The 26194-nt window shown below is 53.8% G+C and overlaps 1 protein-coding gene across 1 annotated transcript in view; it reads left to right on the top strand.

Moving 5' to 3' along the window:
- The first annotated feature begins 7878 nt into the window (after positions 1-7878).
- Positions 7879-26194, top strand: part of SIM2 (SIM bHLH transcription factor 2) — a 44501-nt gene continuing 26185 nt past the window's right edge. Inside the window, exons 1-3 of the mRNA XM_030880868.2 lie at positions 7879-8053; positions 16354-16436; positions 19404-19493. Of these exons, the coding sequence (XP_030736728.1) occupies positions 7879-8053; positions 16354-16436; positions 19404-19493 (348 nt within the window). The remainder of the gene's footprint in view (positions 8054-16353; positions 16437-19403; positions 19494-26194) is intronic.

The raw sequence follows: 26194 nt of genomic DNA, 5'->3' as shown, positions 1-26194 counted from the left end.
TGCCTCGCCAGGTCACCGGGCCACTCCCCTCCGACGGCGTTCACCACCGCCCATTTCTTTCCCCTCGCCGTCTTGCTATTTATTCAAAAGTTAGATTTCGCAATAAACTCTTCCAAGTATCCACCTTCCCCCGCCCCCCACGCCCTGCTCAGGGCCCGGCAATCGGTAGGAGCGCTTCAAAATGAAATGCAAGATTCAAACTAAGTCTCACAACACCATAATAAAGCGGTTTAATGAGCTTTGATCTTGGGAACGGCGTAGCATTTGCACAACTCCATGAAGCCACGCGCACACTCACACCCTGACCACCCCTCCCGTAAAACGGAAAGCGAAGACAAAGTGCCCCTGAACGTGAAAATCTGCCCGGCCCCCGAAGGCTCACCCCGCCTGGTTCAAAAGCGTCTGGGAGAGAAGTACAGAGAATTCCGTAGTCAGATTAAATAATGTCTTTGTCTACACCCGCTGGGCGAAAAGAACGTTGGTGCTATAACCAAGATTATTTTGTTTCCGCTCTCTAAAAAATGAAGACGGTGCTGGAGTTGGGGCCAAAAATATTCATAAGCCACACGGTTTGAATCCACCCTGTAGTTTATCAGCTAACCGATACTTTTGCCAGGGAAAATATTCTTGAATTGAGGAAAAGTGTTAAATTTAAAATTCTCCTTTTATACGAAAACGTGCTCTACCCCGTACCTCTTCTTCCAGGGTATTTGCTCTGGCACCTAAAAGGAATTTTGTCTTGGGGCAGTTAAGAGGGGGAGAAGAACGGCGGAGGGGAGCTGGACCTTCTTCCTCGATCTGGGAACCGCGCCGGATCTCCCTCCAAGAAAGCTGAGCCGCCAGCGTGAGAACTCGACTCCAGATTCGGTCTAAGAGCGCGCGAGCTGGGGACGGCTCAGGGATCTTTGGCGACGCCAAGATGAAAGTACGGGCCTCTTAATTTCCACCAGACTTCCCTTCATCCACATACACCAGCTCTCACCCACTCCCCAGACCTCACGCGGACCCCGGGTCCCTCTGGTCCCTACTTCCCACGTGGAAAAAATCTGGGGGGAGGAGCGGAGACGAGGCCGAGCGTGTACAGGGAGCACGGGAGACCGGCTAGCACCAGACGAGGTCCGCACGGCCCCACTCACGCAAGTGAGCGTGCCGCACACCTCCCAGCACACCCGCGTCCGCTCCAGCTCCCCGCCCGCCTGGCTACGTGAGAGGACCGAGGCCCTCTCCAGTGTACACTGCGCCCCACCCGTGAACGCTGCGCGCACGCGTGCTCTCGAGTTCCCCACTCCCTCGTGCACTGCGCCGGCTCCGTGCGCACCGAGGCCCCTGACCCCTCCGTGTTTACTGAGCCTCTCCAGTGGCCGTGCGCGTTGCGCCCCCTTCCGCCAACCTGCCCAGGCCGCGTTTCTAACCACGCGGGCGATCCCGAGACTCTGAGAGCGCAAAAGGCGGGAACCACACCGCAAAGTCTGTCGGAAACAATCTCCTTCTGGGCCCTCACCCAGCGCGGAGAGTAGGAGTCCCGAGTCTCTTCTGCGGAATTGAGAAGACCTCTGGCGACGGGGAAGCCTGAAGCTTGGCCCGTGTCCCCGAGTGGGACCCGCAGGTTCCAAAGCGGGATTTCGTCCCAGGACAGGGAGAGCCGGCGAGGGGGCCCCGCCACCGCCTGCGTGCCATGCCGGATGGGGTGCGGTCCCCCTACCGGCGTGGCCCCCTGCCGCTCTGAAATCTGGCTTTGGCGCGCCCGAAACCTCTGACGCGGGACGGCCCTCTGCTGTGGGCGTCTCCTCCTTCTCCACGGATGGAAGAGGATACACACCTCTCAGGAAACCCGCCTTCCATGCCAGCCCTTAAAACTAAAGAAAAAAATAAAACTCTGCGCGAAGCAGGAAGATGCTCACGCCCCGGGTTGGGACGGCTGCGCGCGCTCAGGCCAGGCTGGAGGGAGCCAATCCAGCCGGCCCGCCTGCCCGCTGGCCTTTCTGTAACTTTCTCTACTAAACCGCGAATGAATTAGCGTACCTCTTCCTACAGATTTGTTTAGATTAGGGAGGTTTCCCTCAATGTTCGCTTTGCTTTGCGAACATTATATTAATAATTATATTAATTAAATAAAACGAGTTTGTGTCTTTAAAGCATTGTAACAGCCCTATATTATAGTCAGCCTTACATTAAGGGTTGGCTGTTCCTATTATTACCTGCTAGAAAAAGAAAATTAAGCCTATCATGTTTGTGCTTTCTTTGATGTGCAGAAACATGTCTCTGGTGGGTAGTTTTTTTTTTTAAGGAAAAGTTTTGGTTGATGTTTTTTGAAAGGCGGTTTCAGCGCCGTCGTTAATGAACTAATTAGTTTTCGGATTTCAAGGCGGCATGTCACTGATATAACCACTGAGGAATTTCAGCGCACACCAGACTGCAAAGACTCCTCCAGCTCAAGGGTTTCCAGACATGACCGCGGGCTCGCTGGAGGCGAAAAGCGAGGTTTTGCCGGGGAGCGGATGGGCTGCCTCTCCCCGAACCAGGACTTTGAGGCGACGTTTCTGTTAAGCCGGAGCGAGAGCACTCTGGGAGCGGGCTGCGGAGGCTTCGTGCCGCCGGGTCGTAGAAAGGGCGCAGGAGGTCGGCGCAGGACACTCGGCTCCCCTCTCCTACGGCCCGGATCCCTGGCTGGTCCCTGAGCGCCGCCCCTGGGCGCCGGGCGCTGCGTGCGCTCCAACAGAATAGAATCCTCGCTCTCTCCGGAGGACGCCGGATGTGTGTGCAACGGGGAGGGGTGCCAAAGTCCCGGGCACCTTCTCAGAGACGGGGGAGAAAGCGGGGCTGGGGCTGGGAGACAGCGAAGGAGTGCAGAGGAAAGGGCTGCCCTCTCACCACCGCCCCCCCGCCCCCCAGGTAAAATTAGAAGAAACGTGTGGCCGTTTCCCCAAACCTGGCGCGGCTTCAGTGGCTCCCTGTGGCCCTCGCTGGGGACTGTGCTAATCACTATAATTAATTACCAGTGACACTGATTTTGATCCGTAAATGCATCGCCTTGAGTGAGGGAGAGAAGTACGCAGTAGCTACTCTGTCCCTCGGATAGGAGGCACTGCCCCGGCGGGCCCCCTCAAGCCCACAATCCCAGAACCCGAAGTCGTCCCGGACAACCAAGTCCGAGAAGGACTGCGCTCTTTCCGGAATCCCAAGGAGCAGAGTCAGCCTCGAGCAGGCCGGGATAGGCGACTGGGAGGTGGGAATGATCCCCCACTGGATGGTGCCTCCTTCCCTCCCCTCCCTGCCCCCCCCCCGCAGAGCCACTTGGGGCACCCTGCCGAGGACTGAACACACAAGCACCAAGGGACCCCAGGACCCTGTGCAGGAGGGCGGATCTGCCCTAGTTACTGTGATGTAATCAAATAATCAGAGAGAAGCCGACCAACCTAAAAGCGAACACTTTCTCCTAAGGGGTAACTTCCAGTGAAACAACTTATTAAAAGCAAAACAAAACAAAAAGAAATAAACTTCTCTCCCTCTACTACTTAGGAACGTGTGAGCAGAGCGAGTTACTGTCTCGACCTCTCAAGGAACGAATCATTGCGAAATGGCTCTGGATATCTGTAATTACTTTTATACAATGGGTAGTAATGTTGTAACTGTTGTCCGAGCCTTTCTGGGAGTAGCAATGACCCCAGAAAAAGTTGATGATATCTCCACGGGTCTTACACAAGGAAAGGAGTGAAAAATCGAAGTAACTTTTCAGATAGCTCAGACCAAACGCGCCTCCCAGCCTTGAAATACTCACATTTGTGATACTGAACCCAAGCGGGATTTTCTGAAGTAACCACATCATGCTAATTGCCTGTGTAGACAAGAGTTTATAAATCGAATAGGTTCACATGTCCATAGTCCTGGGTTTCCTGCTGTCTCGGCTTGTTTGGGCGGTTGAAGTTCTCCTTAAACAGCACTTCAGAGTTTCCAACCCCTTCCCCCAAATCTAGTGCTAGGCCTGGGAGAAGTCTTCCCCTCCCCACCTCCTTAGGGACAAAGTCTCTGATCCCCTTCTGCCACCGCAGCAGCCCATCCCTAGTGGAACATCTGCGCGTTTTCCCCTTGATCTCACGCGAAAGTCGGTTTCCGCGGAGGATGGGCCTCAGGTAGGCGCCGGGTGCGGCCCCGGGGAAAAACAGTTGCGGAGCATCTGAAGCGGAAAATCCAAGCAGATGTGGGGCGGCCGGGCCCCGCCCCTTTCCTCTTAGGGCCTCAATTTCTTCCAGATCAGCTTCCTAATGGAAAATTTCTAAGAGGTGGGGGGTATGCGGAGGCGTGCTCGTGCGCCTCGGGGTGCGCCTAGGCGCTGGGAAGCAGGACAGACTGGGGCTGGTGGCGTCCCGCAAGCGCTGCAAAAGCTTATTGGACTCATGGTCCGACCCCTCTTTCCACCTGCCCTCTTCCTGCCCCCGGCCTCTCGTCATTATAGATTCTGCCAACTCCTTCCGGGCCAGTAGGAGAACCGCCGTTTCTGGGTGATGCCCGGGACTGAGGGGTCTTTCGTTGCCCTATGCTTCTCCCCTGCGGGCCCGTCTCCGTGCTCTGCGCGAAGCGCTCGACTTTCGACTCAAAGTATAGACTAGGAGGTACTCGCTGCACCAGGAGCCTGGAGCAAGGACTACGCAGTAGGTGTCCCAACCGGCGGCCACCGGCTTCTGATCACTCCAATTAGCACGCGTTTAGTGCTTTTTCCAATTTACACAGAGCTTCTATCCTGTGGGTGTCCTAAGGGCCTCAGGCTTTCCCTTCGGCAGGGAGAGCCCTAGGATGACCCCATCCAAGCTCAGGGGTTCTTCCTTCGCCATTCCACGCAGACATCACTATTCTTCCCAACTGGGGAAACCTCGAAGTTCGCGCCGAAGTACTTTGTGTTCTTTCGGTGGTGCTGTGCGGGAGCCCAGGCCCATCTCCGCGCGCTGTGTGTGTGTGTTGAATGAATGTGTTGGGGGGAAGGTGATAAAAGGCCCGCTTGGGCATTTGCTGGAGCACACTGTGGGCCCTAAAGTGCCCCACAGCCAAACATCTGTGAATCTTCCAACGCTCCGTTATGCTACGTCTCACACCACGCGATTCGAACATGTCTCGCAGATGCAACAGCGGCTGCCACTGCTGAAAAGCGGGTATCGAGATCTCAAGTACAATTTCCCGTGAAATCCGGGAACTTTGGTTTAAGGAACGTTTCTATTCCTGTTACTTGTCGAGTTTCTCCCACTTGCACTTAACCATGTTTCTGCGATCTGGGTAATCCCTTTCAAGCCCAGGAGGAATTCTCCCGGGTCCATAATTGAGGATCGGAAATCGTGGGGGTGAGGGAAGCCTTAAATCCTCCCGAAGCCAGGAAGGTGCCGGAGCGCACACGGGGGCGGCCTGAGCAAGCGGCGGCGGGGCCCAGCCGGCAATCCCTTCCCCCCTGGAGCTCCTTCTCCCGGAAGCCGGGAGACCACGGCTGTCCCCGCAGCGGGGTGCAGGACTCCGGGCGGGGAAGCGGGCCGGGAGCCTTGCGTTTGGCCACTACGTACCCGAGCCGCTCGCGCGCCCCACCCCCGACCCTCTGCGCTCACGGCTGGAAAAAGGAAAGCGCTCCTGGATCCGAAACCCCAAGGAAAAGCGCTGGTTCCTACATGCGCCCGGCATTTGGTGGGGAGGCACCAACTCCGAAGCTCGCGCGGCTCGGTGGTTTCGAGCAAGGCCACGGCTGTGGGTTCCGCAGGGCGCCGGGGCAGGTGAGGCCGAGCCCGGGTCTGCGCACGATGTCCTGCCCACCGAGGGAACTACGACGCCTCCAACGCCATCGAACTTCTGACCTTCAAAGAGGTCCCTGGAAAGGGGTCAGGAGCGCCTGCTGCCGACGAGGTCGCTGTAGGCCCTGCCCTCCAGACGCGGGGGAGGGAGGCGAGCACCAAGTCATTGTAACGGCAGTGAGCGCGCGGAGCCGCAGGCTCCTCCCGGGCCGGGGGAGAGAGAAGGCACCTAGAACGGAGATCCTAGCGCTGGGCCCTAAGGCTCCGGCGTCTCCCCTCCCGAGCTGACCTCCAGATCAGGCCCCCACAGCCTACAGCCTCGGCACACGTCCGAGGGACCCCAGGACCCCGCGCCCTGCGTCCACTGCGGCTGCCCTCTGACCCCGCCTCCAGGAAGCTGGGGTCCTCCCAGTGCATGCGTCCACACTGCGTCCGGAGGGTTCGGGCTTCTAGAAGGGAAGGGATGGGGGCTACCTCGTGGCCGGGGTAGCTAGGAGGATCCTCCGGGGTTGCAGGCACCGACAGTGAGGTGGGGTATACAAGAGGACTCGAGGTCCAGTGTGGCCCTGAGGGAAGGCGCCGGGACGCCCCACGGCCGGCCGCAGTCTCCGACTGCGCCTCCCTGCGCCAGCTGCCTCCTGCCCCCATCACCCTGGCCACCACGAACGCTTGTCCGATGACCCTCGCTCGGTGCTCCTCGCCCTGAAGCACCCGCCCCAGCCGGCTTCCCTGAAATTCCTGCCGCACTGGATCGGGCTGCAGGGACGGGTACTATTGGGCCCTGTTCCCGCCGCTGCCCAGGGCAAGGCCTCACCGGTAGGTTCGGCTCCCCCGCCCCTCTCTCCGTCCGATCCGCGCGTCCCCGCGGCCTCCAACCCCTCCGGGGAAGGCGCCAATCTCCTTTCGCTCTCCTGTTTACAGGAGAGAAAGGGCATAAGGGTCACTTCCGAGCCCTACTCGCGCCGCTTCCTGGGGAGGGGGGTGGTCCTTCCCCTCTGGCCTCCCCACCGCCACCACTTTCGGCTCTCGGACCTGCAAACTGGGGAGAGCGAGGGCTCGGGGCCCGCGCGGGCTCGGAGGACTCAGTCCTCCGCAGGGCACTCAGGCAGCGCCCGCGCAGTACCTGCGCCGGAGCCACAGACGAGGTCTCCGTACCGCTTCCTCCCTAGCTTCCTCCTCAGCCCCTCCCCGCCGCTCCTCCTAGCGCCCAGGTCCCGCGACCCGCCCGCCAGAGCCGGTCCCCGCCGCGCGCCCTGTGCACTCACCGCGATTTCCTCCAGGCCGGGAGCGCGCGGGTCTCGCCCGGGAGAGTCCCTGGAGGCAGCGACAGGGAGGCGCGCCTGTGACTCCGGGGCCGCGGTGGGGTCGGTAGGCGAGGTTGGCCGCCCCCGCCCCCGCCGCGGTCCCTCCCCCCCTTCCTGCCCCCCCTCCTCCCCGGGACGCGGCGGCCGAGTGCTCCGCCCGAAGGCGGGTCCGCCATAAACAAACGCGGCTCGGTTGCACGTGGACCGCTGAGCTTCTGCGCCTCGCGACAGATCGCGGGCTCCGGGCGCCGCATCACCAGGCACAGGGAACCGCCAGGGAGGGCAGGAGAGCGCACCCGGGCCGGCCCCAGCCGCGTCCGCTCCCCTCCCGCTCCATGGCTCCGCAGCCGCAGCCGCCCGTGCCGTCCTCCAGCCTAGAGGGGCCTCACGGCAGCGGGTACGAACACCCGGCCAAGGACTAAACAGCACCGCCGCCTCCTCGCCGGCCACTCTCCACCCCTAAGGAAAGCCGAGGCAGGGGAGACAAGAGGGAGGAAGGAAGAGCGAGTCGAAGCGAGCGGGAAGCCAGGGCTCGGGTCGCCGCGGGACAGTCCGGCCCGGAGGAGGCTGCGCCCGGGGCGGTGGCGGGAGGAGCGCGGGGCGGCGTCCCCGGGTTGCGCCGAGCTCCCGGCCCACGGCTGCAGAAAGGCGTCTTGGTGCCCCTGGTCGGCCTCACGCACCTGCCCGCGGCCGGCGCCCCACTCACCTCGTCTGCGGGGCCCCCTTCCCCGTCGCCGCCGCTGCAGCCAGAGCGGAGCTCCGCGGGCCTGGAGCACGGCCGGGTCTAATATGCCCGGAGCCGAGGCGCGATGAAGGAGAAGTCGAAGAATGCGGCCAAGACCAGGAGGGAGAAGGAAAATGGCGAGTTTTATGAGCTGGCCAAGCTGCTCCCGCTGCCATCGGCCATCACCTCGCAGCTGGACAAGGCGTCCATCATCCGACTCACCACGAGCTACCTGAAGATGCGCGCTGTCTTTCCCGAAGGTGAGGCCGCAGGTGGGCGGCCGGGAGCGCTAGGGGGCCCAAGCGGGGGGCCAGAGCTGGCCCGGAGGGGCTGCCTGAGCCTTCCGGCTGGTGCCAAAACATCTTGGGGAGGTCGCTCCGGGAACTTCGTCTCCTCCTGGAGAGAGGGGCCAGGGCCCTGGTGCCAGAGACACCAGGCCATCTTCTGGCCCAGGGCTGGGGGGTAGGGGGGGCGAACCAGGGATCGTTCCATGAGCGTACTAGTCCAATCTGGTCTTTCTTCTTTCCTTCCTTCCTTTCTTCATTTCTTTAACTCCCCCTTTTATTTTTTTCCTTCTTACTTTCTTTCCGTGGAGGGGAAGCACAGTGCACCCGGGCCGGAGGTGAAGGGTGCTTGCTGGTCCCTGGGAGAGAGTGGAGTACACCAGGAGGCCCAGGCCCTGCAGGCCCCAGCTCCCAGCAGAACACTTGCAGGGACTTGGGCCTCAGACTCAGGCCTCTCAGGTGGTCTCTTCTCTGCTCGCCATTCTTGGGGCTGGGACTCTGGAGGTCCGGGTGGGAGAGACTCACCTCGAACAGGTGAGCCGAGATGGGGCAGGAGAGAAAGGGAGGCGGTTAATTCGGAAATGGCAGGCGGGCCTGAGCATAGTCTTCTTTTCTAGATTGGATTATAAGCCCGGAGGGGCAGGAGCCATGGTGGGCAAGGGTCGCCAGGACCCACGGGCCCAGCAGGCTCTCAGCGGTCAGAAGTGGTGGCGCACTGGGTGGGCATTCCCTGCCAGCACACGGCCCGTGGGTGACAGTAGCTGCCAGGCGGGCACCTCTGAGCAGCAGGGCTGGAGGAGGCCCGATCACCACAGCATCCCTTTTGGTGTCCCGGTGGTTCTGAACCGACCACCTTCCAATGTCTCTGTCCCCAGCCATGTTGGCCGCGGCCTGGCGGAAGGGATTAGGGTGCTTGTCTGAGACCCTCTGCTCCAGCACCTGATGGGTACCCCCCAACCTGAAGGCCGAGGAGCCACTAGAGCTGTGGCAGCCTCTGGAGCATCAGACGCCGGTGCATGCCTAGGGAGGCCACTTCAGCCCCAGGGCACGGGGAGGGTCGCTGCAGAGCCGCGACAGGTGTCTCTCCAGCGCAGGGCGCCTCCATTAAGGCAGCTCCAGGCCCGGCAATCGACCTAAAGTCAGTAAACTCGCCCTCTTTGCGGTGGGCGCCCCAAATAAGCCTGTTATTTGTAATCGTCTCTGGGTCATAAACTGCCCTGTACACCACCTCCCGGCTGGAGCTCCTGGGGCCCGGCCCCCAGCGTGACCTCCAGCTCGGCAGCGTGCTGGCTGGGGAGCTGAGCGCCACTGGCCAGGGAGCTGAGGGGGCCAGAAGCGGTGGCCTGTCCTCGCCGGAGCCTTCCAGCTGCGCTGTGCGGCCAGGCGGGCACTTTCCTCCCTGGAGCAGGAGCCTGTGACCCGGCTGCCACAGCCCAGAGCTCTTAGAAGGGAAAGTTCTTTTCCTTTCCCAGCCCGATCAACCGAGGGGCCCCCCTCCCCGCTCCCGCCCGTCCCGCTGGGAGCCGCGGCCCAGCGGACGCTATTTGTCGGCCCTCCAGCGACGTAGAGATGATTCCTCCCCTGCTGAAGTTTTCAGTGAAAATTAAAGGAGAATTGGGTTTCCTAAGAGCCGAGTCTCCTTCCAACCCTGGGAGGAGGGATGGTAACGGGTTTGCTCGGGTGAACCGTTTCTTAATCCACATACTGCAAAGCAGGTGTGGAGCCCAGACAGGACATAAGCCTTCTCTCCTGTCCCCCTCCCACTCCACTGGAAATACAAATTACAAAGACATGATCAGAAGATTAAATGATTTCAAGTGAGCCAGAAATTGAGGCCTGGAGAAAGGGGCTGATTGCTAGCCACTTGTTGTTTGGGGCTTTCCAGGAAAGCGGCTAAAAACTGGAAAGCGGTGTGTATCTGCTCCTGCAAACATTAAACTGGGTCTGTAGGTTCCAGTGCTGCGAAGCGAGGCTGCAGGCCTTGGGACCCCGAATTGCTTGGCCCTGAGCAGGTTGCAGGGGTGCGCTGGCTGTGGTCTGGCCCTTGAGCACCGGGCCCCTGTGCTTTGTTCCTAGTGGTCTAGTTGAGGGGCGGCCTGGGCGTCTCCTGGGCGTGAACATCGAGACTGGAACTCCAGGAGGGGTCGGGGAGAGCTATGTGGCCCTAGAGTTTTGGAAATAGTCCCGAACCTAAGGGGGTCCCGATTCCTCCAAAATGGGGAGCAGGCGGTGATCTAGACCGCAGCGCTTCCTGCAGCGCTGAAGCTGGGAGCAGGGGCGCTCGCCTGCACGGTGGGCCAGCAGCCTCCGGACGCCTCCCTGCGCTCGGAGGCCTGGGGCCTGCAGACCTTCCCCCTCCAGTCAGTCTGCGACTGGAGAGAAGAGGAGCTGGGTGCCTGGGGCAGAGGAAAAGAAGCGTTTAGAAAGACCTCAATTACGCAAAATGACTCGTGCGCCCCTCCCGTGGCTCTGAAAGACGAAGGGTGGGAGCGCGGAAGCAGCATCCGAAACTGATTTAAGCTGTTCTCGGGAGACTGCGCCAGGGAGGCGGTGCGGGAGGCGGTGCGGGAGGCGGACGGGGCCTGGCGGAGCCGCGAGGGTCCGGACGCGGGCGTCAGGGAGGCTTTAGCGGCCAGCCCGGTCCTGCGCCGCGGCGGGAACTCCTGGACCTGCTCCGGCTCCCGGCAACGAACGGAAAGATACCGAGCGGACCCGATGTGCCCAGCGCGGCCTCGCTGTGTGATAGCCAAGCCGGATCCCTGGGTGAAGAAGAATCTAGAAGCCAAGTTAGGACTTTGGGAGTTAGAAAACGAAGAGCACAGTCCGAGGGACCACAGAAATCGCCAGACTAACCCTCAGTATTTGAGGAAATTGAGACCTGAGAGGGGCGGGCCTTTCCCAAGGTCCCTGCGAGGGCAGGGCTGGCGGGAAGGCCGCTGTGTCGCCTGTGCTTCTGTGCGCAGGAGAGGCCGCTGGCCTCGGCTCCTTTCATCCCGAGACCCCCAGGCAGGAGGAGAGAAAGAGGAGCTCGGAGAAGCCCCAGGGCAGGGGCAGAGAGGCGACTGGAGCCAGGTGGACACTCCGCGGAGAGGCCAGTCCGCAAGCTTGGGGGTGCTGGCAAGCCAGACAGCCGGTTCAAGGCTCAGCTCTGTCAAGCTGCCCCGCTGGGCCTCGGTCTCCTTGTCTGTAAAATGGGCCCATTAGCAACTCCATCGCTGCGCAGGGTTCCCGGGATAGGGTATGAGGAAGCAGGCGGGCGCAGGTGGAAATCTACCGTGTTCTTACTCCAGTCAGTCATTCCTGTGAAGCTCGCTGCCTTCCTTGGACCAGATGCGACCTTAACGGTGGCGCGCCCCACTCGGTGGACCTCCGGGACTCACTGCCTGGAGTTGGAAGCTGAGCTGTTTTCCGGGTTCCCACCGTTTTCTCCCCTTTAACTGCGAACTGAGAAGTGGAAGGTGGAAGGGCAGGGAAGAGGGCAGGAGAGCAAGGCTGGCTCCGGCAGTGGACTCGGAATTGAAAGCTTAGTGAGTTAATGTGGTTGGGAAGGCCTGCTACTCACAGGGCTCAGGGAAACGCTGGGGCCCAGGGTCTCCCTGCCCTCTTTGCAGCGTGGCCTTCACTTCTGGAGAGGGGGCACTGTGGAAACACAGAAGCACCCGGGGTGGGAGAAGTCTGCTGCTCTCTGGCCGTAGCTGCATGGTGAGCACGCTGGGCAGGATGCAGGGCAAGCTCCCCATCTGGTGATCCACGCCGGGCCCCAGGAGGTGCGAGTCAGAGCTGCGGGAGCTCCCCGGCCAATCACCAGGGTCAGGCCTCTTCCTAGGAGCTGGGGTTCCTGTGCCCAGCTGTGGGGCAGAGGGTGGCCTCCCCTCCGGGCACTTGTACCGAAAGGGCTCGAGGAGGGACTGGCTGCAGGTCCCAGCTCAGGAGTGGAGCTGGAAGCTGAGGCCAATCGTGGGAAGAGAACAGAGCCCCTCTTCCCGCTTCCCACCAAGATCCCAGACAGGTGTGGGCGAGAGAGAGGCAGGAACTGCAACACTCACCACAACTTTTTACTGCAAAGAAGTGAACATGTCACACGCACAGTAAATGGGGTTGGAGGCCTGAATTATTCCAGTGGCTGGATTTGTCTGGGTTTACATTCAGGCAGAGTCCTTCCCACTCAATGCGCGTGCACACACACACACACACACACACACACACACACACACCCCTGAGTGCCAAGGGGAGGTGCGGGGGTCAGGGCGGTCCTAGAAATTGTTGTCGGGAATGGAAACGCTTTGATTTAGAGGGTTTGGTGAGGAGAAACTCGCCCTAACCCGACATGGAGTCACAGATCCGAGGCCTTTCCCTGCCGCAGCCCGAAATAATGTAGTTTGTTTTTTTTAAGTACACTTATTTTTTAGAATAAAGTGGGTTTTTACAACCTTCTCCCCGTCTCTACTTGGAAGCCTGCCAGGCTGTGCGCCGGGTCCGGGAGGGAAAGTTCACAGAGGCGGAGCGGGAAGCTCGGCAGTGGCGATGGGAACTCCAGAACTGCGGGGTCCCTGGAGGTGGGAGCGAGGATGTAGAGAGCGGCCGCCGCAGATTCAGCTCCCGGAGGCCAGCGCCCAAGACCGGCTCGGGGCGCTCCGGGGCGCGGACTGAAGCCTGGCCGGCGCGGCGCTGGCCACGCGCGCTCCTGAGCGCGGACTTGGCCGAGGCACCCTCCCATCCTGCAAGGTCTAAGCATCAGGCGACCAAGTCTCCGGGCGCTTGCGTCGTCCGTGGTCTGTGCATGTACGACACTGGCCCGTGGCCAGGCAGGCCGGGCTGGAATCCCCTCCCTTCCCCCACCCAGAGCCAAACCCTGTCGGGGCATCTCTACCTACCACCCCCTTCACACACCCTCTGGGCCGCTGTGCAGCTGTGGGTTTCTAAAAGGGTGCAAGGGCCGGGCTTTTCAGGGACCCAGTGACCGCGAACCATTCCAAAAGCCAGAAGAGGACTGAATTGCCACCATTTTAGATACCCGAGGTTGCCCTCGGGGAAGTGTGAGAACCGCTGTCCATCCTGGAAGTTCTTAGCCGAGTCTAGACCCTTCTCTGGGGCAGGACCCATTGGTCACTGGCCACAGTAAGTCCTGCTCACGGGTCCAGAGGAAGGAGCGAACCTAACTGCCTCCTTCAGGTCTCAACTCGTGTGTCACCCTCACCTGAGAGGGTGACCCTATCTCACAGTGAGGGAACCCCTGCACACTGTCCCCTTTACTGGGAAATCAGATCGTTTGTGTGATTTGGTTTATGGTCTGTGACCTGCACCTGGCTGAGGACCTGGTACAGCAGGCACCCAAGAGCTGTTTGTTGATTGACTGACTGAGCACCCAGAGAGGAGGGAACATATTTAGATAGCTTCTGTGGTGGGCAGGGCCTGACGGGGTTTAAACCAAACAGCCCGCTCGCTGAGTGTGGGTACAAGTGCAAGCACCCACGAACCCTTGGAGGCAGAGGGGAAAAAGGGACACTTGGCTCCCTTTCCCTCTGACCTAGTGGCTGACCCCCCTCCCCAGTGACCTGGCCAGCTGGATTCCCAGTAGCAGGGAGTGCCCATCTGATTCCCCTATTGACACATGTAGGGCAAGCAGGACCCCAAACCCTGGCCGGAAACTACAGGCCAGGGTTGGAACCTCCCCTGTCTTGCTCCCCTGCAGTCACTGGGATGGGGTGGGGTGGGGATTTCCCAGAATCAGGCCAAACAGACCACCAATGGCTGATAACCTTGGAGGAGCTTAGCGCAGTCTCTTCTTACACTCCTGCCCTCATTTTTCTAACAAATAAAGCCCTTTGTGAGGTCCAGATAAGGGCCACAGGCCTAGTGCCTCACTTTTTCAGGAGTATGTATGGCTTTATAGTAACAAGATGATTTTTTTGTTACAAACCTTCCCTTATTTAGTCTCTGCATTCAGCCCAAAGTAGATTTTTATGGGCCCAGGGGAAAAGTCTCGCCCATAGAGGTTTCTAATGGAAGAGCTGGCAGCACTATCACCCTGTGAGGTGGCGTGGGGCTAGGGATGCTTAAGGAGAGCCTCCCCACCATCTGCTCCCCCTTGTGTCAGGTCCAAATCCCCGCTGGCAAAGCAGAGGCATCAAGAAATAAAACGAAAAATTATAATGATGTAAGAGAACAGGCTTTGAATCATACGGAAAAATTGTCCTGTGCGGCCAATGCACTTTTTGCATGTGAGGCCAGAGCTTCCGACAAGGCTTTTGGGAGATCCAGGCAGGGGAGTTTGGTTTGGGGGTCATTCCCGAAGAAGGTGCAGATGGCCCCAGGCCCTGTCAGGAGCCAAGGCTGGAGGCGGCGCTCACTGTCAACAGGGAGCCTGGCAAAGATGGCTTGGCCCAAAGCAGGGGACGGGCCCAGGAGCAGGGTAACGGGCAGTTACAGGGGCGCCTTTGTCCCTTTTCGGACACCAGAATTCCTGGGCCCTTATTATGTTTTTTCTTCATTCAGGGCCCGGAGGCTTCTAACTTTTGGTTCTTTCCATTTCTGGTTAAATGGAGTCAACGCCACCACCAGTAGGCCGGCCTCTTGGGCTGGGGAGGAAGGACCTACCGTGAGAGCCAGTGGCCCTATAATATGGTCACTGTGGTCATCCTTGGGAGTGAGAGTGAGGTGGGCAGTGATTTCCTGGGGTTAAAGAGACACCTCCGTTCACGTGCTGGAATCTGGGGGGTGCGGGGCTGCGATCATATTTGGGAGATCAGAATATGTGGAAATTAGCCACTTCCTCATGGGGAGACCAGGATAAACCTCTAATTCTAGAGCCCAGGAGAAGAATGAAAGGCCATCCCTTTCTTAGTTGCATAATAGAAATTGCCGAAAGAAGGGTCTCCAATGTCTCTGCGGGGGCCCTGGGCCTGGAGGTGCATTTTCCGCCTGCTAGGATCGAGGGTTCCAGAAGCCGCGATGCCCCGGGCGCCCCAAGGATAGTGGGGAGACCCAGTGTGCCTGCGCGACCCTCTCCGGAAACCCACTCGCTGCCGCCTGCTTGGAGGGGCTTTTCGGTCTTGGGAATGGGCCTCGGATTCGCTCTGGTCCCTGGTCGCAAACTCCCGGAGCAGCGGGCAGGGGGCCGGTCAGACCTGCAATTCTGGTGGGAGGGGAGACGGACGCGCCCGCGCGACCCACAGCTCACCCGCAGGGTCGCAGCCCTGGTGGGAGGCGCGCGAGGGGCCTAGAGCCTGGGGGGCGTTCTTCGCAGGGGATGGGGGGCGCGTTGCTAGCACAGCGGTCCCCGGTCTTTGCAGCCTCGCGCCCGGCCCGCGGCGCTCGCTGGAGGGTTTCGGGCCAGGCCGCCAGCAGGACGCCTGGGAGCGGCTGGGGTTCTCCCAGCAGGCGTTTAGCGCCGCAAACTCACCCGGGCGTGCAGGCAAAGCCTGGGTTCTCCGGGGACACAGCAGCTGAGCCGAGGGCGCAGGAGAGAGATGTTCTGTCGAGCTGGGCTGCCTTGGCCCTGGTGCGCCTTCTGTAACACCTGTGGCCTTCGGGGAGGTGGTGGGGGAGCAACGGAGGCCTTGGAGGGACAGTTAAGCGGAGGGGCTGCGAGACCCCAATTATGTGCCAACAAACACCTCCCAGTTACCGGCTAGTATACACACGGCTCTCCCCGCCTTCGGCCCGTACCCCACCCGCCGCTGGCGACTTAGGAGTTCGCCTTCTGGAAGCCCCCAGGTAACCCCTTCCCAGGCTGTAGCTCTTGGATTAGAAGAGTGTGGGCGCTCCTGGGGCCCCTGTGAGGGCTGGAGAGTCCGGGGCGGGGGAGGGGAGAGATTACAGGGGGTTGAAAAAGTTTGGGTTTTTTGGTTTGTTTTGTCGTTTTAATGCCGGAAAAGCTGCCTCCAGGACGGCGAGGGCTTTACGTTCGGGCCTCTCTGTCTGGGAAAGTGCATGGCTGCCGGCGGCGCAGGGAAGGGAGAGAGGAAGGACCCTTGGGGGAATATTTACTGGTCAAATCGATATCCCCGTTTGGCTACTAGGATGGCGGATTTCACAGCAGATTAGATTACTTTGTGGCATTTCAAATAAAACGGCAATTTCAGAGCCGTGAGCACGTGGGCGACCCACGAGAGCTGTGGGCCTGGCCGGCTTGGACCCAAGGCCTCGGCGGGAATTTCTCCTCTGGCCTTTTACTTTTTAATCAAAGGCAAAGGGGCGACGGCTGGCGGGGCGCCGGGTGCCCAGGCACCTGGCTGGGCGCTGCTGTTTACCGGTTTGCCTTATTCCCCGTCCAGGTTTAGGAGACGCGTGGGGACAGCCGAGCCGCGCGGGGCCCCTGGACAGCGTCGCCAAGGAGCTGGGATCGCACCTGCTGCAGGTAGTAGGACCGCCGCGGGGTGAAAAGCGCCGCCGCCACCAACGGCCCTGGCCCGCCCGGGTAGGGGCTCCCTTCCGACCCCACCGTCCCAGTCTCCAGGGGTCCCTCCTCAAGGAGCCCCGGGCGGATCCACAGGCCGCCCCCAGGCTGCAGAGGTCTCCCGAGGCAGCGATCGGACTTCGGGCCAATTCCCCCCAACTCCCCTCGGAGGGCCGGGACTGCGGGTGGATTCCGCTCAACCAGCCCCCCATCAACCCCACACCTGGCACCCTCTTCCCCGCCCCAGCCCCAGGACTCTCTAGCCCCCGAGACCTAGGCCGAAGCGCGCCCCTGGGTGTGGTTCAGTCCTCTCCAACCTTACTTCCTTCGGCAAACTTTTATGGAGCTCTTGCTCTGTGCCAGACGCTGTGCCAGGCGCCGGAGCCAGAGAAGGAGGGATCCGGCTGCTCTGAGCCAGAGGGAGGCAGAGCCTAAAGCGTCTGACAATTGTGTGTGTCTGGAGAGGTTGCAATAGAGAGACAGCATCAACAATTATTAGCAGTTGACATTTACTGAGAGTTTGCTACCGGCCAGCTGTTCTACTATATCATCTCTCTTCACCAGCCACCTGGAGTGTGTCCTATTTTTAACTGCATTTTTTTCAGAGCAAGAAGTTGAGGCACAGAAAGGTTAAGCAACATGCCTGAGGTTCCACAGCCAGTGGTGGAGCCTTGTTCAACTCAAGTGGTCCAGCTCACAACATGGTGCGACCTCCGGGGTCACCTGGCTCACGGAGGAAGTCCTTGCTTAGTTGTGTCAGCCGCTTAGCGCCCCAGCCCGGAGCCATTCAGTCCGCGGTTACTAAACCGCCCCTGACCTCGGATTTCCTTCGCGGTGTCTGGGGCTCGGGTGGGGTAACCGTGCGCACGACCGGCCACTTCCAAGTCCGCGGCTGGCGCTAGGTGGGCACAGAAACGCCTCGTGTCTCGGAATCTTTCAAATGCCCTTTACAGAGCCTCATCAACGACCCGATTCATTCCCCCTCCCGTCATTTGTCTCTGCCACCGAAAAATGCCTCCCGAGAGCTATTTTGCATTTCCTCCTTCTATTTTGTGTTTTCTTTATAGGGGGGGAAAAAAAAAGTTGGCTACGGAACTCTGTGTCTTGGGTCAGCGAGTCGGCTCCGCGCTTCGCAAAAGCAGATCTTTTCAAAACTCTTTTGCCCCAAATGCCCTAGCGTGATTTATTTTTTTAAATGCATGAGCTGGGGAAGAGAAGATCCCGGGATGTATTTGAAACCCGAGGCTTTTACAACATAAAGCTAGTGGTGTGGGAGCCGGCCGGGAAATGGTGCTCTTGGAGCCCTTCCCGCGCGCCCTTTGCTCTGCCCGCAAGCTCGGGTCCAGCTCCGTGCGCAGTATTTTAAGTGTTTGATGTTCCTACATATTATAAGTGACACTAATATCAGAGACAACTAAGTGCCAGGGAGTTCCAGTGAAAACCTGGCGGCAAAGTCAACGCCCCCAAGTTTCTCCGCTGTACGTTTATTTAATTCCGGAGTGTGTCTGTGGAGGGGCGGCTTTGCAGTTAATACACTCGCAAGCGCATTAGGTCGTTTGCAGCTATGAAAGCATAACCAACATTTTCCATTATGAGTATTATTTTTTAAGCTACCGCTGGCAACCTTCAGAATTTAATTTTGATAACTTTTTCTCTCTTACTCATATGGCTGTCTGTCTGATACTATTTCATTAAATGTATCTCTTTAATTATTTCGGAGTTAAGCAAGAATGCAAAATGTGCCAAAACGTGGATAACTTCAGAAATTGCTGAATAGTTTATATCTTTGAGAAGGAGTTTAGTTGGGGAAATATTTTGTAGCCGAGTTGGAAACATGAAAGTCGGGCTTATAATCAAGATGTTGATTTCAACCTCAGCACAGGGAAAGCTAATGATAGCTTAGTTGGCAAAGAAGATTTTGCAGCAAAACTGTATTTGAGACGCAGAATGTAAGGATATCTTTCAGGTTTCACTTCTACATTCTTTTTAGGCCCCCCTCCAAAGAGGGGGCGGATTTAGAAAAACCAAAGGTAATCTGGTTTCAATTACATGCTGTAAAAATAGAATTTGTGGCCAGAAATTAATTTGGAATATTTTTTTATGGGGGCAATGTTGTGGGTTGTATGGGCCTTTCACCAACTTTATTGCTTTTCTTTGGTTCTGGATCTAAAATACAAATGAGTAAATAAAATGCAGTTTCCTTTTTTCAAAAATAATTTAGTCTTTTTATCCTTGCCACACATAAATATGATCATTACCCTTTATTTGACTTAATTACCTCTTATAATTTTACTTTTTTTTTTGAGGGCTAGCCAAGTTAGGCAAAATCAGAATATCATTTAGGTAGCTTTAATTTTTCAGAAATTGATACTTTTTCTCCTGGAATTTTGCAAAGGTTGTTTGATCTCTTATAATTAATTTTGTAGACATAGTCTGTTAAAAATAACCAGGTATTTTATTTTCTGGGGAGTGGTAGTGTTCGGAATTTATTATTCACATGGTACTTAGGGATAACTAGAAAATTGTGGCGAATAAAGCCTATGTTCTAGTGGTATGACATGAAATGGTCTATACAGTGGTAGATTTTCCGCTAAGTACCATAGAACTCCGGATTTGTGCTAAGTGCTAAAATAACCCCAACAATAAAGCTACTACGTTTAAACTGAGCATGATAGGACTTCTCGAATGTTTTGCGTGATTTTTGTGATGTAGATGTAAGACTGTTTTTAAAGTCCTTTAAAAGCATTTGAGAGCCTGGCTGGGGAACTAAACCTATAGTCCTTCTCTTGGCCCCGGGGCGCCGTTTCTGCATTTGACAATATGCGTTGATTGAATACTTTATACATTTCTCCATCCCAGTGCCCGTACGATGATCAGATTGAACTCTGCCGTCTGCTGTCTCTCACCCTGGTGCTCTTTCTTTTGCAGACTTTGGATGGCTTTGTGTTCGTGGTGGCGTCTGACGGCAAAATCATGTATATTTCGGAAACAGCTTCTGTACATTTAGGCTTGTCCCAGGTGCGTATTGACTAATTTTATGTGCAACCAAAGTAATAAGTTAAGCGTTGGCGGATCTTGACAGCCTTACCCAACTTGAAAATGAGTCCGTCCTAGTGTCTACTTTTGTGCCTGAACGTAATCCAAAATCGTCTTTTTCGGCCGGCCCGCGGGGCTTTTCTTCTCCGTGTTATGTTTCACTTTTCTACTTTCTTTTTCCTTTGGGGCTAATGCCTCCTAATGTCTTTGCAACAGTCAGCCTTGTCCAATAGCCTGGACTCCGCTTATACAGTAAAGTTCTCTGCTGCTAACAAGAGCTTCACAAAGGGAGATTTTTCAGTCCACGCTTGACGGTCTGCACGTGGTATTGTGAGTTGCTATGAAAGAGAGGCAAGCTGATGTAGAACATGGATTTTATGCGGAATGTGCTTTGGGGAGAGAGAAAAGGGTGGGGGCAGATTTATGAGTGTTCACATGGAATTCAGGGTAATTTTTCCTGAGTTTTTCCAGTTCAGTGGTCGTTTCAGTAAAGCATTTTATATGCTTGTGATAGAAACTCATAAAACTCAGTTTACTACTGTTTTGCACGGCAAGGTCCTGGTTTCTTCAGAACATTTAAATATTACCTATTTTTCTGAAACTGTCTTCTAAAAGGGGTTCATTCCCTAGAGGAGAGAGGTGCACTGTTTTCTCTATCCTGTCAAGCCAAGGGTTTGGTAGAGGACTTGGCTCCTTGTCTGGGCTGTGGCCAGTCCGGATGGTGGGAGAGTCTACTGATGGTTGCCATTCACGTTTCGGATTTCACAAGCATGGATCGTGATTCTAAGAGTCACATTGTTTTATACATATAGGGGCTAAATGTTTCTTTACATTGTGAATTATCAGAGTGCTTTTTTTCATTACAACTGAAGACACACTAGAATTAATTAGATCCAGGAAATGGGCTCCCAGGAGGCACATGAATAATCTGTGCTGCACCAGCCTCCCCCTGTAGTTAAGCCAAAATAAAACATGCCAATTAAAGTGGCTTGGGCTTTCTCATTGAGAAACAAAATTACCAGTTTGGAAACCTGCATCTGGTGTATTCCTCTTCTTTTTCTGCCAAGATGTTTTTAAACTTTCCATTTGTTTACAACCTTCTTTTCCGATGGATGTATATCCTTATTCATGTCCAAGTGGGTTTCCGCGCCTGTGTGTTTTCTTCTGCAAAGTCTTCTAAAACGAATCACATATTAAAATTGTTTGGCGTTTTCTGTTCTCTTCCTCTTCTCTTCTTTTATGATACCGGGTCTCCCAGATGAGATTTATTAAGGCTTGTCTCTTTCACCTATGTGACTCATGGGATTAGTGTACTTGTAGAATGGGACATACTATTGGAAATATGAAACTTTCTCTTTTTATATTTTCCAAAATTATTATTCTCTGAATTTCCACCTCATTATTCTCTGAATATTTAGAATTATTTAAGGCCCTTTACTTAGACCCAGCCTGGTTTCTACTCCTGACTTGATTTGTGGCTGAGTGCCCTTGATCAGATTCCTTAACTTTTTAAATTGTAACTTACAAAACCTTTGATAAGTCTTATAATAATGTCACAAACAAGACAAAACATTTCACATACTTTAAAAATGGCTGGTCAAAAAAGAAAATGACTGGTCAAACATACTTTAAAATTGATAGAGCCACCTTTATTGAATATTAAATTTAGATCTGAGCTCCCTAGCAGTCAAAGCAAAAAGGGAAATGCATTTTGTTGTATGGTTTTCATTGTCTGATACGGGCAGGCAATTGACCTCTCTGCACCGTAACTTAAATAAGAAAATAATGCCCGCTCTACTACTCTTTTAGGATCATAGTGAGAAACATACCAAGGGCCCATGTGATTTATAAACTATAGGGAGCTCCACAAAACCAGGCATTGTAAGTTTCATTAGAACTGTACTTCAAATAGCACAAAAGTCGCTTCAAATAGCATCCTTTGGTGGGCACATATTAGGGATAATTAGTCATGGGGAATGTTCTGGCACATCATAAGGCACTGTGCACATATCAGGACCTTCCAGTTCATTCTGTCAGGCTGCTCAGTCTGGCATTCTACATCTCTCTTTCGCTCTCTGTCATTTTTCTCTTTTCACATGGGAAATAAAAATGATTGTTTTTGAACACAATAATTAAGAATGACCAAAACATTGGATAGGTAACAAATATATCTCCTGTTCATGATAAACACCACGAAAGGAAATTTTTTTCTTTGGATTTTTGAATTTTATTTAATTTATTTTTTTATACAGCAGGTTCTTATTAGTTACCTATTTTATACATATTAGTGTATACATGTCAATCCCAATCTCCCAATTCATCCCACCACCCCACCACAGCTTTCCCCCCTTGGTGTCCATACATTTGTTCTCTACATCTGTGTCTCACTTTCTGCCCTGCAAACCGGTTCATCTGTACCATTTTTCTAGGTTCCACATATATGCATTAATATACGATATTTGTTTTTCTCTTTCTGACTTATTTCACTCTGTGTGACAGTCTCTAGATCCATCCACGTCTCTACAAATGACCAAGAAAGGAAATTTAAGCAGAATTGGAATTTAAATTATGTTTCCTTTTGGTCCTAATGCAGACGTAAAACTTTGTATATCATAATTTTGTGTTTTCCAAAAAAATTGTAAAGATGCCTTTTGTCTGTATGTTGCCAGGAGAAGTGTCAATTTAAAATAAGTCAAACTGCCTGTCCGTGTAGGACGGCTAATTTTTTTCCGATCTCCTGGCGGGACTATCTCACTATCAGTCTTCAGCTACAAAAACGCTTTCACGCTGATGTCTGGGGAGTGTTTCATGGTGAACTGTTTAAATAAGCAACAACAAACTTTCCCCTCAAATCTGCCTCCTCTTCCCAGTTAACTCTGCAGAAGGAAACCTAGGCAGAATCACAATGTGTATTTTTTTCTGTCTTCTTAAATAGTAAAATAAGGTATTGAAAAGAATGTCAAATACCCAACTTCTGTTTAAAAAAATTTTTTTGCACCTTTTAGATTATTTTTACTAGTAGTAGTATAAGTCAGACAAACATATCAAACATGAAAACTTTAATTAAAATAGGCTTCAAGAGTTTTTTTAATCACCGGAGATAAAAGTGTTAATAAAATTTTACCCACTAGTCAGAGTAACCTTTTAAACAGGTTTTCTGATGAATAAGGGCAGTAATAGCTTATATTTACGTAAGGCCCTTCTGTGTTCCAAGAACTTGCAATTATTCTCTATAACAATATCTCTAGGTAACGACATTTTTCACATTAATTCGGGGTTAAACTCTATGTTAGCAGCTCCTAGGGAACATAAGCTCCTAGATTTGCCATAATTGTGTGATAATTCATAGCAAACTGGTGGTTTTTTTTTTTTTTTAATCTGCACTATCTAAATAACTTTCTGAACTATTTGAGAATATAAAAACGATTCTTTATGTGTTATAAGCCCATCCCAATTCAGGGCCTTTTATTGAACTTTTTTAAAAGCATGTATTGGAATAAGAAGTCTACTTCATTATGGCAGAGTTTATTAATTCATTTTTGCTTTTAAATTAGTAAATGCAGCAATCCTGGCTGTCAGACTTTGGTACCAAAAAATGACAGGGAGAACCACAAAATGCTAATTGTCTCCTCAGCCCGTAGTGCAAGTTGGGAAAAGAGTCAGCCATCTGCTTGAAAATTCTATTTGGTGTGTGCACATTCATAATACAAAATAATCCGTATAGACACACATCTACTTGGAAGACGTAGAGTTGGGGAAGCACTTTTTATCCACCAAGTTTATTAAATGATTTAGTTTCATGGTTTTTTGGTTAACGTCATTAACTTATATTTGAAGAAGGAAAAAAGTCCTGCATACCTGTTGTGTGTTTCTTCAAACATTTTAAAGTATCCTTGTGGTTTAAATTTCCTTACGGAAGTCGCATATGGTATGTAACATCTAGGTAACTAGTATACATTCTCACATAATATAGATATGTATGAAATAGCTGTTCGCGAGATACATAAAGGAAAATGTAATATTTGAGAGTGTGGCCGGAAGCACAACTGTAAAAATAACCACGGTATTGTTTGGGGCCATAAGACCTAATCCTTTCACTTTTGAAATACAGAGAAAGAACCGGCGTTTAATGTTTGTTGACATAACTTGAACCCTGAAACCCAAACCATCTTTTTTTAAAATGGTTAATTTACCATAGTCAGCACAACACCCAAAGCAGAGGAATGTGTGTTTCCAGAGTACCGGGTGAGTTTCCCCTTCTGACCCAGAATATATCCATTTAGTGCTGTATTTATCATATGTAGTTTTCTTGGCAGGAAGAAAAGCTATTCAGCAAAACATAAAAAAGTTCTTAGTAGGAAAGCAATTCATTTTGTAGTTAGCTGGGTTTTACAGATACTAAAATATCACATTGAAGGTCTCTTTTAATAAGGTTGTTGTATGAGAGCTGGGGAGTTTTATAGCAACAACCATAATTTTTTTTTTTTTTTTTGGTGAGGTAGTCACATTTCTTTCAACATTCAAAAGCACGAATAGATATGTCAATACAGGAAACACCATGTCAACCGTAATTTTAAGTCAAGGTCAGTGCTGTTTTATCATTCCAAAATTTGTCTTTAAAAACGTTTCCGTTACTTGAAGACTACTTTACTTGCTAGACAGCCTTAGAGGTTTATCACTAACCCGAGTATTCAGAAAATCAAGCCTTTTAATTCATGGACCTTCACTCTTCTCACTCTCCAAAGGCATGTGATGAGAATGGGATCTTTGGAAACAGATAAAGCTACTTCGGGATTAAAAGGCAAATCGGATCCCTGTGAGCCCAGATGCAAGTCTTTTTGCGAATGTACGAAGGTGTTTCTCTAAAAAGACATCAATTACTTTTTTCTCAAAGAGAGCGTGGAGCAAACCAGAATTGTCATTTTTCTCTAAAAACCTGGGTAAGGGAGAAATGATAGGCCAACACGCACAAAAATTCTATTTTTTATTTTTTCGTTTTTAAAGTAAACCATTGAAATTGTGAATCAACTTAAACAATAGCTCCCTTATTTATTAGCCTCTATCCCTCCCCACCGGACAGCATCTCTAGGGCTGCCCTCAGGAAAAAGGAGATTGTCCGGTCCCCAATGGCTGACATAAGTGTTGCTGATTGATTTAAACTTTTTAAGGATTAACAGGACTGACTTGAAAGAAGGATATTTCGTTTTTATTCTTTTATTTTTAATGAAATCCTGTAGTAACTTTTTCCGTAGACAGATATCCATTTGGGTCCTTAGCAAAGCGGCAGGCTGGGGAGGTAGAGAGGGAACGTTTCTGCAAGAGGATTCTCTCTGTTGCTCTGTATAATATTGGGAAAAACATTCCATGAATAATGCAGAAAATAGAACGGTGAAACCTGTTTTAGGGACAAGATTACTTAGCAGGCCAGAAACATAACTTGTTCTGAATTGAAAGGCAACTCACACATCTTAACACATTGGGAGAAGTGGCTGGGCAGAGTGGGACTGACTTCACCTCTCTGCGGCCCCCTGGTCCCGAGTAAAGAGATTATGGCCTTGACGCTGATTTGGAACGGTGGCTCCTGGGAGAACCTCGCCATTAAACGGCCTGGCTGGGGCTGCCCTGCTGTGTGAGATGGCACCGTCGGGGCTGCCCCTTTACCGAGGATTGAGTCTCTGTTCCGATTGAGAGCAGCCAAAAAAACAGGCGACAAGACACACTTAAAAATAACGAGGGGGTGACTGGGACAAGCCTGGCTTTGCTCTCTGATCTCGCCCTGTCCCCTGGGGGCAGGGCTGAGAAAGTCCCCAGACCCACCCAAGGCTCTGTGCTACGCCAAGGCAGTTCCTCACGCTCTCAGCATCTTCCTGAACTGGGCTGTGGGGCTCCCACTGGCTGCAGTAGGAGTACCATCACTGCCCCCACCTCCAGTACTCTAGGTGCGCTGACGCTGACTCACTGCCATTGTCTGCACTGTTGATCTCTGAAAAAGGATTCCCCCCCCCCCCGCCCACTGCTCAGAAGGCTGCACCGTTGGTGGTAGTTTCTGGAACATTCTATGCCACTGCCCATCTTCCGATGGGTGAGGGGCCCAGGTCCTAAGAATCTCTGTCATCCCCTATCATGACACTTGTGTTTGGGAGAACAATCAAAAATTCTCAAGGTTAGGACCTGAGTCTCCGGGGACCTCTGTGGAAAGATCGTTAACTATGGTGCTTTCCTGGAAACGCCCATGCCTGCAAAGCAGGGTCCAGTCCAACAAGGACATGGCCTCTAGGCCTGCGTGCTGTCCTCTGTGGGGTGTGTCTGGAAGTAGGTGGTGTCCGAATGTCGGGGGAGCAGCCCCAAGGTCACGTGGCTCTCTGGAGTGACCCACAGCCTCCCAGAGGTCACTCAGCCACCCAGCCGCACCCAGGGGCGCGAGCTGTGGGGTTAGCACAGGCACCCTGGACCAGGAAGGCCACAGACAGGTTTCTGCCCACGTGAAAGGCCCAGCAGGGTCCGAAGGAAAGGACCTTGCTGGGGGCGGGTCTTCCTCGAGCACAGGGTGCCCCCGAGGCTCCCGTGCTCAGCCTCCGTGGGCACGAGCTGTCGCAGGGACCCTGCTCTGGACATGGCCACTGGCCTCCTGGCCACCAGTCCCCACAGGCAGCAGGTGAAGGATGGGGCTGGCTCCGGTCTGA

Source organism: Globicephala melas, chromosome 4, assembly GCF_963455315.2.
Source record: "Globicephala melas chromosome 4, mGloMel1.2, whole genome shotgun sequence".
Classification (NCBI taxonomy): Eukaryota; Metazoa; Chordata; class Mammalia; order Artiodactyla; family Delphinidae; genus Globicephala; species Globicephala melas.
Note: the sequence above shows the minus strand (reverse complement) of the source record. Positions and strands in the feature narration are given on the sequence as shown.